Source organism: Salvelinus fontinalis, chromosome 8 (assembly GCF_029448725.1).
Source record: "Salvelinus fontinalis isolate EN_2023a chromosome 8, ASM2944872v1, whole genome shotgun sequence".
Classification (NCBI taxonomy): domain Eukaryota; kingdom Metazoa; phylum Chordata; class Actinopteri; order Salmoniformes; family Salmonidae; genus Salvelinus; species Salvelinus fontinalis.
In genome coordinates, this window is record NC_074672.1 from 15,245,343 (window position 1) to 15,257,262 (window position 11,920).

At 40.0% G+C, this 11,920-nt stretch overlaps 1 protein-coding gene across 5 annotated transcripts in view; it reads left to right on the top strand.

The window, feature by feature from the left end:
- Positions 1 to 9,229, top strand: part of LOC129860676 (basement membrane-specific heparan sulfate proteoglycan core protein-like) — a 160,517-nt gene extending 151,288 nt beyond the window's left edge. For 2 of the 5 annotated variants that reach the window (XM_055931306.1, XM_055931309.1), the window contains exons 74-81: positions 367 to 423; positions 1,462 to 1,537; positions 1,685 to 1,769; positions 2,200 to 2,274; positions 2,916 to 2,986; positions 3,192 to 3,275; positions 3,826 to 3,929; positions 4,300 to 9,229. In XM_055931306.1, coding sequence (XP_055787281.1) covers positions 367 to 423; positions 1,462 to 1,537; positions 1,685 to 1,769; positions 2,200 to 2,274; positions 2,916 to 2,986; positions 3,192 to 3,275; positions 3,826 to 3,929; positions 4,300 to 4,451 — 704 coding nt within the window. In that variant the 3' untranslated portion in view covers positions 4,452 to 9,229. The remainder of the gene's footprint in view (positions 1 to 366; positions 424 to 1,461; positions 1,538 to 1,684; positions 1,770 to 2,199; positions 2,275 to 2,915; positions 2,987 to 3,191; positions 3,276 to 3,825; positions 3,930 to 4,299) is intronic. The other 3 variants (XM_055931308.1, XM_055931310.1, XM_055931307.1) reach the window with 2 other exon arrangements.
- The last annotated feature ends 2,691 nt before the right edge of the window (positions 9,230 to 11,920 follow it).

Sequence of the window (11,920 nt, forward strand, 5' to 3'; positions counted from 1 at the left end):
TTCACTTCACCAATTTGGAGTGTTTTGCGTATGTCCATTACATGAAATCCAAATAAAAATCTATTTAAATTACAGGTTGTAATGCAACAGAATAGGAAAAACACCAAGGGGGATGAATACTTTTGCAAGGCACTGTATGTCTACTGGTAACTATCTCTGTCACATAGGACGTTGCATTAGCTAGACCTCAACCAGACCCCTCGTCTAAGGAATGGTCCCATATGAAGATGATTCTCCACACTCGAACCTCCATACCATAACATCAGACAGTTAGTCTATAGGATCCAGCCGAGCTCTGAAGTGTTGGGTGTCTGAGCCAAATGTGTCTTACCCCAGGCCTCTCATGGTTATATCCCACACACACAGGCCAGGTCTCCAGCTTCGCCGAGGCCCTGTGGAATTTGGAGGGTAGCGGGGGGAATGGTACAGTATCCCTCCCTTCAGTTCTGCCTGACATAACCGTGACTAACCGTCAGGGGCCCCACCGACCAAACCTGAGGGCCCTCAAGAGCCCCAGTGGGCCCCCGCCGCCAGCCTAACACACTCAGCAAATCAGAGAAACAAGTCACTTACACAACACGTGTACTGTACTACCAAACCAACACTACACATGTCTGTACTGTACTCAACTGGTGGCTGGGGGTCCTATCTGTGACATGTTGGGAGAGGGGAATTCTATGTTAAAGGCTAAGTGTACTGTAGCATGCAGATGGATATTACGTCATCTTGCAGTTGTGTCTCAGCAGCTTTTGGCCCAGTGACACTTTTTCTTTGTCTTGTTTGAGATACCTTTATAGGTTTTAAATGTAGAATTCCCCTTTTTTCCTCTCCTAAACAAGCGTCCTGTCGAGTCTATGACATAATAACCAACCACTCACTGCAACACGAACCTCTGTTCCGTCTTCTGAACTGCCTGTCCAAAACAACAGAAACAACTCCACTACTGCTGTCGGTGGAAACAGACTGTGAAATGCATTTTCTACATATTGGAACAAGGATGTTTGTTGTCAGTTACTAACCACTTAAAGTATTTGGATGAAAGTATTGAGGGGTGTGTTGAAACGCCTGAAGATGATAACATGGAGTATTCCATCGTCTGGGTCCCCACTGCACTGAGATGCCTGTATATTTTGACTCGTGTGTGTGTGTGTGTGTAAGGAATGACATGTACTATGGAGAATGTCATCTGACTGGAGTTTTGTACAGTTTGTCTGGCAATACAGAATCTTCAATCTGCAACATTGGTCTAAAATACAGTACTGTAAGGAATACATGTCAAAATAGAGCTATTTCAGATATTGTTCCTAAAGTCAAACAATAAGAATATGTTCTTTGCCTTTTCCCCTCTTTCCATGTCTTTCTTCACTCTTGTGTAACTACTGTAGTTTCTAACTGAGTCAGTTGGATGGTTCTATTCAGCCTGCTGCCACCTATGTTGTGTTTTCTACTCTGTTTTTATAGATGCCCCCATTGAGTATGCAGCTCAATTCTATGACAACGGTTACCTTGCTCTTCCCAAGACTATCTTCCCCAGAAGGTGAGACAGAGTTTCCCAAGTGGGGAAGGAAGCAACTTTATTTACGCCGTATCAGTTTCCTTCTCTAAAATTGTCACTATTGTAGTGAGGCATTGACGTGGTCTTTGTAGTTTAAAATCTGGCTCTGTGTGTGTGTGTGTGTTGCAGTGGCCCTGACGCTCCAGAGACCATCGAGATGGAGCTCAAGGTCAACACTTCCTCCAAAGAGGGCCTGATCCTGTGGCAGGGAGTGGTATGTCCTAACCTTGCCACTGTTCCCCACCCCACTACGCGGCACTCCTTATCATCCTTACTATCTAATCACATATCTACCAATAACCCACCTTCACAAAATGACCAACCTTTTACACTCACATTAATGATAATGCATTGGATGTGTATATATAGCTTTTCTAAGACTCAAATAGGTTCGCTGACATTCAACTGCTCTTTTCGGTTTGGTTATTAATAATGTTGGCTCTCACTGCTCACTCCTTACTCAATTCATTGAGATTGATGCAACTTACAGACTGGCTGTTGGTTTGGCATGTTGGCTCTGAGCGAGCCATGTCACAGTTCCAGGTCCAGGCATGGTTTGACAGCACTGTTTTGTTTGGCTGCACTGCATGTCGCCTGGTTGACGCTTGGCCTCTCTCACCCGACCCCACTCCCATCTTCCCCAGGAGCCCTTTAATGGCGCTAGCCATTTCCGCAAGATGCATGCTAGTAAAAAGGTATCCACCTCACCAAAACACCTGGTAAATATGGTATATTTCAGGATATGTACTTCACAGTTTAGTGGCACCTTAATTGGGGAGGACGGGCTCAAAGTAATGTCTGGAATGGAATAAATGGCATGATAATCAAACACAAGGTTTCCGTATGTTTGATATCATTCACTTAATTCCAGCCATTATTATGAGCCGTCCTCCCACTCAGCAGCCTCCTGTGATGTACTTCATGTATACAGATTGTGAGAGAATTTTACAGTCTTACACTACTATGGACTACATGTTTTGAAATGTACAACAATCTGGATAAGGCTACTTGGCTTTTGTCTCTGGCTGGAGCAGCCTACTACTTTTAGTTATCAATTCAATCAATCTTTAACAATGTACTATAATATGGCTGTGGCAGCTTCAATGCATATTGTTATGTTGCATGTAACTTAGTTTGTACTGTACTACCAAAAGGAGCTTGATTCAGGTTTGTGATCAAAGTTTGAATGGGTATAAAAAATATATTTGTATGTATCTTATACAATACAGGCAACTCCACAAGTCTTAATAACAGAGAATCTGTGGACTCAGTAAATAAAAAAAATCCATTATGGTTTTAATATATCATTATACTGTCATAACTTCCCTTTAATGTGTCACCTAAACAACTTTATTTCTAGGAACTTGGAGATCAAGGCAAGGGCAAGGACTTTATAAGTCTTGGTCTGCAAAATGGACACTTAGTCTTCAGGTAAGAAAGCATCACTGTCATGACTGTTTTTCTTTTTGATTATTGTGGTTTCCTAAGGAATATGCCATGCTTACGGTTCGTATATAACTGATTGGTAAAGTGTTGTTGGCACCAGTCCTAAATAAGCACATAGCTTCTCAGTCTCCTGTATGTAGTCCTACTGTAGTAGTAATGCTACTGTTGCATGTTCCCTGTCTGTCCACAGCTACCAGCTGGGCAGTGGAGAGTCTCAGATACAGTCCAGAGAGCCCATCAATGATGGCAGATGGCACAAGGTCACTGCTGTGAGGTAATGTACCATACGTGACCTTCTACTCATGTTCTGTTACACCTCCTATTATCAGTACCTCCGGGATTCCGCCATTCTGCGATCGCAATATTTTGGGATAAATCAACAATTCTCTGAATATTATACGAGGGCTTGCATATTTCACCAATCACCGCACTATTTCCGCTTAAAACAGTGAAATCATCGCAATATTATCAGATTAATCTGAGCAATCCCCGCAGTAGAAAGAGGGCTCACAATTTCAACCAATCACCACACATTTACCGCATAATATGGTTCAATCAAGCCAGACGTCAACAAACGTTTTCATGACAAATGTTGCCATGCAAAATCTGAATTGCTTCATCAAAATATGTCTTTTTTTTAACCTTTTATTTTTCACCTCTTGTTCCACAGTGTCTTTAAAAATGTATTTCTAATGTCATTGATGGATCTATTTTTAATACATTTTTGGTAGGGGTGTATTTTCTCAATGAATGGACTCTGTGCTTTGTGACAAAGTGTTTTGATCATACGAGTAAGGGAAGTTTTCTTCTGTGTGTGTGATCAGAACTGGTAAACAGGGATATATTCAGATAGACGGAGCAGCCATTCAACGAGGACAATCACAAGGCAAAAGCATCATGGTGAACACCAAAGGCAACGTATACCTGGGTACGTCTCCCTCCTGTTGGGAAAATCTCAAGTATTATATTTCAAAGTCTCCAAAGAGTAGAGAAATACAGTACCTTAAATATCCTGTTGGGAATGTGAACTTTACCCTTTCCCAAAGTGTCTAAATAGTACAAAAGCACAGTGTCCAAAATCTATAGGGAAATGACTGACTAAAAGAGGTGATATTATGTCTTCTCTAAGGACATGCACTGAGGCTGTGTGTGTGTGTGTGTGTGTGTGTGTGTGTGTGTGTGTGTGTGTGTGTGTGTGTGTGTGTGTGTGTGTGTGTGTGTGTGTGTGTGTGTGTGTGTGTGTGTGTGTGTGTGTGTGTGTGTGTGTGTGTGTGTGTGTGCTCATGTGTCTGTTACAGGGGGAGCCCCAGATATATCTGCGATGACGGGAGGGAAGTTCTCCTCGGGGCTCACAGGCTGTGTGAGGAACCTGTCTCTGATGAACGCCAGACCCATCGAGCTGCAGGCCGCCGCAGAGAATGGCATCAACGTTGGGCGTTGCTCCTCATAGAGCTATAGCAGCCCCCACCCACACACACACACACACACCCAGAGACTATGGAGACAAGATACAATCAGACTCACAGAGAGATTTACCCACATACATACAGTCAGTTTGAAAAAAACATGGTGCTTTGCTGCTACCGAAAACAAAGCTTCACAACAAAATTATATTTTGCTCTCTGTGCATTGAACCAAAAAAAAGTGAACAAATACTAACAAGTCTTCACTTCCTTAGTGTTGTATTCTCAATGAAGGACACAGGAGATCCAGTACAGTTTTCATACTCCCAGCAGTAGCTTTTAGTCATGAGAAAGAGTAAAATGCCATAGGCCTTCTACAAGGGATCAGATCCTATGGAGTTGGAGATGTTTTTACAGCACTGAATTTTTATTTATATACATATAAATATATATTATATATTTGTGGGGGCAACATGCGAACTAACCATAACTGCTCTTTGTCCTAGAGTTGATTTTGGGTTCTAATACTGTGTGTCCAGGGCTTTTTTATAGGGCCTAGTTGTGTTAATACTTGCAGACATTAAAGCCTTCTTTCTTCACTTCTGTAGGGGAAATTTAGCGGTGAGCATGCTTACAGACTTGTTACACTATTGGGAAAGGGGTCACGGAGGTCACGGCACAAAGCAGCATCAAGACACATCTCAGGGAAGACAGGGTTTAAAAACAGACAGTACTGGTGCTTTTCTATTCTGCCAAATAGTTTCTGATCTGTTTCTGAAATCACTTGCCTTCCCACACCTAGCATGGGTGCCTTTTTTTGTGTCTGTAAAACTTTCATTTTATTTTTTACTTGGTGCTATTAATTTAGACATGGAAATACAGCCCACTAGTGGTTATTTGTCTGTCTCCTTATAATAATGTAGTACATGTGTTTCTACATTTGAAAGAATATCAGTGGAAAACACATGCTACACGTGCCTATTTTCTTTCACCTCTCCTGAGGTTGGGGAGGTTGTGTTGTTCTCCAGATATGCATGAGATCTGAGGTTTATTTTAGTATTAGCTGAAATCTTCATCGTTTAAGTGTCTCCTCCAACGTCCTATTTGATTGAGTAGATCTCAAAAGACGTCAAGGTGTTTTAAAGAATGAATGGCGATTTGTATTTTGACGTTTTTTTTAATTATGAGTGGTTCTGAGAATTCTAAGACATTTTGTCATTTTACTTCTGCAGTCAGTCATGTGGCAACTATCTGCCAGTCAGGTAAAATATCAGTTTAGTCTGGCTGTGTGTGAGTGGCTACATGTGTACTTAAAAGTTCAGTATGTGTTGCCCCTCAACCCCACCCTCTCTTTAAACCCCTATAAGATGTTTGTGTATGAACTGTATATCTGTACTGAAAGCGTGTGTGAACTGTGTACTGTTACTGTATGTGTGTGTACTAAATGTGAGTCTCGCCATCTAAATCCTCAGGAGGGTCACCGCAGAACTGCCTCAAGATGTTCCTCAGTCAGTTTCAGGTTCAGTAGCAACTAGCCTTAGTTACGGTCTTATAGAACTAACAAGTCTGATATTGAACTCTTAACAGCTGCATCATTTTGTTAGCTGTTGTACCTAACACTGTATGGAAGCACATTCATGCCAAAATCATTTTTATTGGGGTAGACATATTGGAGGGAGACTAACAGACACACAGCAGTCAGAGTAGATTACTTTAGGAGAAAGCAGTTGAAACCTCCCTGGTGGGGTGCTCACTAGCTGTGACCTATGTAGCTCCAATGAGCATGCTCGCCCACACTGGTTTACCTCATGACAAATATGGCATCAAAATTCACATCACGAGGTTCACAAACGTTTCACTTTTTGTAATCTTAAGATTATGTTGATTAATATTCTGAAAATGAGCACCATCAGTTAACTTAAAGTTGCTTCATTTTTATTTATATTTGTTTCTTTCTTTTAAAATGTTTTATCTTCATTTCAGGCTTGATTCTGCTGTTGTAGAGCAATCAGAAAAGCTTGGCATAATTTTCTTGGGTTATTGTGTATTGCCTCCCCACATCCCCCTGTTCCCTTCATGTTTGGTTTTAATACCTTTCCTCCATGAGTGTCTTGCCCCACTGGCGTTCCCACCATGACCCCTCAGTCCATACAGTCTCAGTGGAGTGTCTGTGCAACAACTGTGGTAACCAACAGTAACATCAGCCTGAGAAGGGGTTGTCAACTGGTTTGTTCTAGAGCTAAATGGATGTGTACTTTGTGTATCTCTACATCTACAGTTGAAGTCGGAAGTTTACATACACTTAGGTTGGAGTCATTAAAACTAGTTTTTCAACCAATCCGCAAATTTCTTGTTAACTAACTATAGTTTTGCCAAGTCGGTTAGGACATCTACTTTGTGCGTGACACAATACATTTTTCCAACAATTGTTTACAGATAGATTATTTCACTTATAATTCACTGTATCACAATTCCAGTGGGTCAGAAGTTTACATACACTGAGTTGACTGTGCCTTTAAACAGCTTGGAAAATTCCAGAAAATGATGTAATGGCTTTAGAAGCTTCTGAGAAATTATGTGAATTAGCCTGAGTCAATTGGAGGTGTACCTGTAGCTGTATTTCAAGGCCTACCTTCAAACTCAGTGCCTCTTTGCTTGACATCATGGGGAAATCAGCCAAGACAAAAAAAATGTAGACCTCCACAAGTCTGGTTCATCCTTGGGAGCAATTTCCAAACGCCTGAATGTACCACGTTCATCTGTACAAACAATAGTATGCAAGTATAAACGCCATGGGACCACGCAGCCGTCATACCGCTCAGGAAGAAGATGCGTTCTGTCTCCTAGAGATGAACGTACTTTGCTGTGAAAAGTGCAAATCAACCTTGTGAGGATGCTGGAGGAAGCGGTTACAAAAATATCTATCCACAGTAAAACGAGTCCTATATCGACATAACCTGAAAGGCCGCTCAGCAAGGAAGAAGCCACTGCTCCAAAACCGCCATAAAAAAGCCAGACTACGGTCTGCAACTGCACATGGGGACAAAGATTGCACTTTTTGGAGAAATGTTCTCTGATGAAACAAAAATAGAACTTTTTGGCCATAATGACCATTTTTGTGTTTGGAGGAAAAAGGGGGAAGCTTGCAAGCCGAAGAACAGCATCCCAACCGTGAAGCACGGGGGTGGTAGCATCATGTTGTGGGGGTGCTTTGCACTTCACAAAATAGATGGCATCATGAAGAAAATTTATGTGGATATATTGAAGCAACATCTCAAGACATCAGTCAGGAAGTTTAAGCTTGGTCGCAAATGAGTCTTCCAAATGGACAATGACCCCATGCATACTTCCAAAGTTGTGGCAAAACAGCTTAAGGACAACAAAGTCAAGGTATTGGAGTGGCCGTTACAAAGCCCTGACCTCAATCATATAGAAAATTTGTGGGCAGAACTGAAAAAGCGTGTGCGAGCAAGGAGGCCTTCAAACCTGACTCAGTTACACGAGCTCTGTCAGGAGGAATGGGCCAAAATTCACCCAATTTATTGTGGGAAGCTTGTCGAAGGCTACCCGAAACATTTGAAGGCTACCCTAAAACAATTTAAAGGCAATGCTACCAAATACTAATTGAGTGTATGTACAGTGTATGTATTCTACCCACTGGGAATGTGATGAAAGAAATAAAAGCTGAAATGAATCATTCTCTAGTATTATTCTGACATTTCACATTCTTAAAATAAAGTGGTGATCCTAACTGACTTAAGACAGGGACATTTTACTAGGATTAAATGTCAGGAATTGTGAAAAACTGAGTTTAAATGTATTTGGCTAAGGTGTATGTAAACTTCTGACTTTAACTGTATATACAGTATGGCTCTGGAATGGGCTATCAGATTAGATTACAAAATTGAGGATCAGGCTCAGCTAGTGTATGTTACACTCTTTGAATGAGGTACCATTACTCATTGGGACTGTTAGTGTGTTAATAGCCGGAGTTGTGGCCAAAACACAGAATAAACACACAGATGAGAAACTGTCATACAAATCACAAATCATGAATACATTGAAAGCCCTATATGTGTGGTCTTAATCATAAAATATACCTGGGTATGAATGATGTACTGATTATTTATGAAGTAAATATGGGAGCTTTCATCATTGAAGATATTATTTAACCTTTTTTGAAATGGTTAACATTGTCTGTTTCATTTTTAGATTAAAGGCAAATGTTGAAGAAGAGTGTCACAACATTCTAGTGAATGGAAGTGTACTACACAATGTTATTGTCCATTGGGTGATAATGCTCGTGTTTCTGACTGTACCATTTCCAGTGTTGGAAGGAAGGACTCTCCCCCTTCCCAAGTGTTTCTTTATTAAAACAACATTCATGTGCTATTTATAATCTTGTGAGTTGTATTCTTTTGCCAGTCATATAATTGTTTTACCTAGTTGTGTTCTTTTGCCAGTCGTTTTTTTTAAGTAGTTGTATTTTCTTCTCAGTCATATTATTGTTGTTATATACTTATTTTGAAGCTGTAGACAGTTGCAGCCATACAGTATTTGCGGTTGTTTATTTCCCATATATTTCTCTTTAATAATTCACTTATAGTTATATCGTGTGCTCCAGTCCTAGGACATTCTGGAAATTATACGATCGTTACCCTTAGATCCAGGCTGTATCACATCTGGCTGTGATTGGGAGTCCCATAGGGTGGCACACAATTGGCCCAGCGTCGTCCGGTTTTGGCCGGAATAGGCCGTCATTGTAAATAAGAATTTGTTCTTAACTGACTTGCCTGGTTAAATAAAAAATGTATAAACAATTAAATTGCCTTTTTATTTGCTTTTCATCTGTATTGGTCAGCCCTTTACACAGGAGAGACCTGAGAAAGTGAGGATGATTTCTCTATTACCAGGCCTATTGACAAAGTCCAATGTTTCCCATGGAAGTTACACCAAAATCAGGTTTCTGACATGGATATCATCAAAGGCATAATCTCTTAATGTATATGATGAGTATCAGATTAGACAAGGCAGGCTAAATGTTTATATACTGTAATAAGTCACAATGATAGCATTTGAACATGCTATTTTATTTTATTTATTTTCTGCTTTGCTCACCTGCATTACATTAATGTTACATTGCAAGCATGGATGGGGAATTATCCCAACAAATATAGGTTTCCCATGAAACACAAGCCAAAGACAAACATGTAAAAATATTTCATACAGAATAGAAATTCTTGCATTAAGTCAAATAGTAGTGTTAGAGCCATTTTGGATGTGGAACAAAAATGTATTTAAAGATATTTGATTGATTTGTTATTTTAATCGAAATGTATTGAAATTGTATAGACATTATGGTAATTGAAACTCCCTTGTTGTTTTGACACCTAGTGGCCTATTGTGTGTTTTCCTGTAGAGTGGCATATTAGTAAAGATGGCGTCAGGAACAACAGTTAGGACAGGTGTGCAGCCTGATAGGAATAGGAAGACGCCATATAGACAACAACAAAATAAAATGTTCTTTGGGACTATTTTACTTTTTACCATTCATCAACCTTGGAATCTGTGTGGTAACTGGGCAATCGTATTGTGAGTAATAAATATAATTTAACTGCAATCAAAAACTCTTATTTAAGTATACACCGAGTCACTGGTGTTGATCGACCGTGTCTTTCAATAATGTTTATTCATAGGACTGATTGGAAACTTTACTGGTAATAGCAGGTACCATATCTTTTGCATCTAGTATTTTATGACATCGTCAATCTTCACTCGATACCCAACACGATAATAAACTACACTGAGGAGTATTGTATCCCTATGACCTGATTTCAGATGTTAATAGTCAGTATTGGCCAGTATCCAATATATATTTTCACTGGTACTATTGTGTCTTAATCTGTACCCACTCTATTCACACCTGAGTATATTTACTTACAGTTAATGTTCTATTTGTTGCACAATGTGCAGCTACAATTCAAAAGAAAGTTAGAGTCTATTTTGTAGCAAACCTGTACAGATACAGTCACATCCACAGACATGCATTAAAGGTCCAATATAGCCATTTATCTCAATATCAAATCATTTCTGGCTAACAGTTAAGTATCTTATTGTGATCAATTAAAATTTTCAAAAAGAAATAGCTTCTTAGCAAAGAGCACTTTCTCAAGCAAATATTTTCCTAGGACTGTCTGGAATTGGTCTGAGTGGGGAGGGGGAAACTGAAAATGTGCTGTTATTGGCAGAGAGGTTTCAAACTCTCTTATTGGTCCATTAACTAACTCCATCCCACCGAAACAGGTCGAAATTTCAGGCTGTCTTTTCAAACAGCTTTTACACTAAAAGGGCATTATCATAATTTTCACAATATTCCAACCTCGAAGTGTGGAAATATACACTGAGTGTACAAAACATTAAGAACTGCTCTTTCCATGGCATAGACTGACCAGGTGAATACAGGTGAAAGCTATGATCCCTTACTGATGTCACTTGTTAATAAATCCACTTCAATCAGTGTAGATGAAGGGAAAGACAGGTTAAAGAAGGATTTTTAAGCCTTGACACAATTGAGGAATGGATTGTGTGTGTGCCATTCACAGGTTGAATGCAATGCAACTCAATATTAGGAAGGTGTTCTTAATATTTTGTACACTACATATGACAGAAACACTCACACTGCACATGTTCAAGCCATGATATGTGCGAGGACTACATGTGGTGTGCATTTGTTTTTGGCGCATGTGTACATGCATACATGTGCACATACACACAGTGGTGGAAAAAGTACCCAGTTATCATACTTCAGTAAAAATAAAGATACCTTAAAAGTGAAAGTCACCCAGTAAAATAAGACTTGAGTAAAAGTCTACAATTATTTGGATTTAAATGTACTTAAGTATCAAAAGTAAATGTATTCACTAAAATATACTTAAGTATTGAAAGTAAAAGTATAAATAATTTCAAGTTCCTTATATTAAGCAAACCAGACAGCACGATTTTCTTGTTGTTTTTTTATTTACGTGTTACTAGCTAGGTTGCATGGGCTACATGTCCCCCACTTCCCTCTCACATGCCACACATTCACTCACACTCGGCTTTAATTTGCTAGTCAGCCTACTTGAGCCTCATCATTTACTTTTGACAGACGCTCTTGTCCAGAACGATATACAGTAGTGAGTGCAGACATTTTTCATACCGATTCCCTGTGGGAATCAAACCCACAACCCTGACGTTGCAAGCGCCATGCTTGCAGGTGTCAAAAAGTAGTCGCCAGCAAGCGCCATGCTTGCAGGTGTCAAAAAGTAGTCGCCAATAAGTTGACCGATCGTCTGAACCAGCTCCTACGACTTGAAGGATCTGACCCTGAGCTTGGAGAGAAGTGAGGGAGAGGCTGAAAGCTGTGGCTATAAACAAACAAGCTAACTTTACTTGGTGTGGCGGCAGTTCGGAACAGATGTGCTGTGATTAGGTCAGAGATGGTAGGAGATAGTGATGGAGGTCGAAAGTGAAGCGA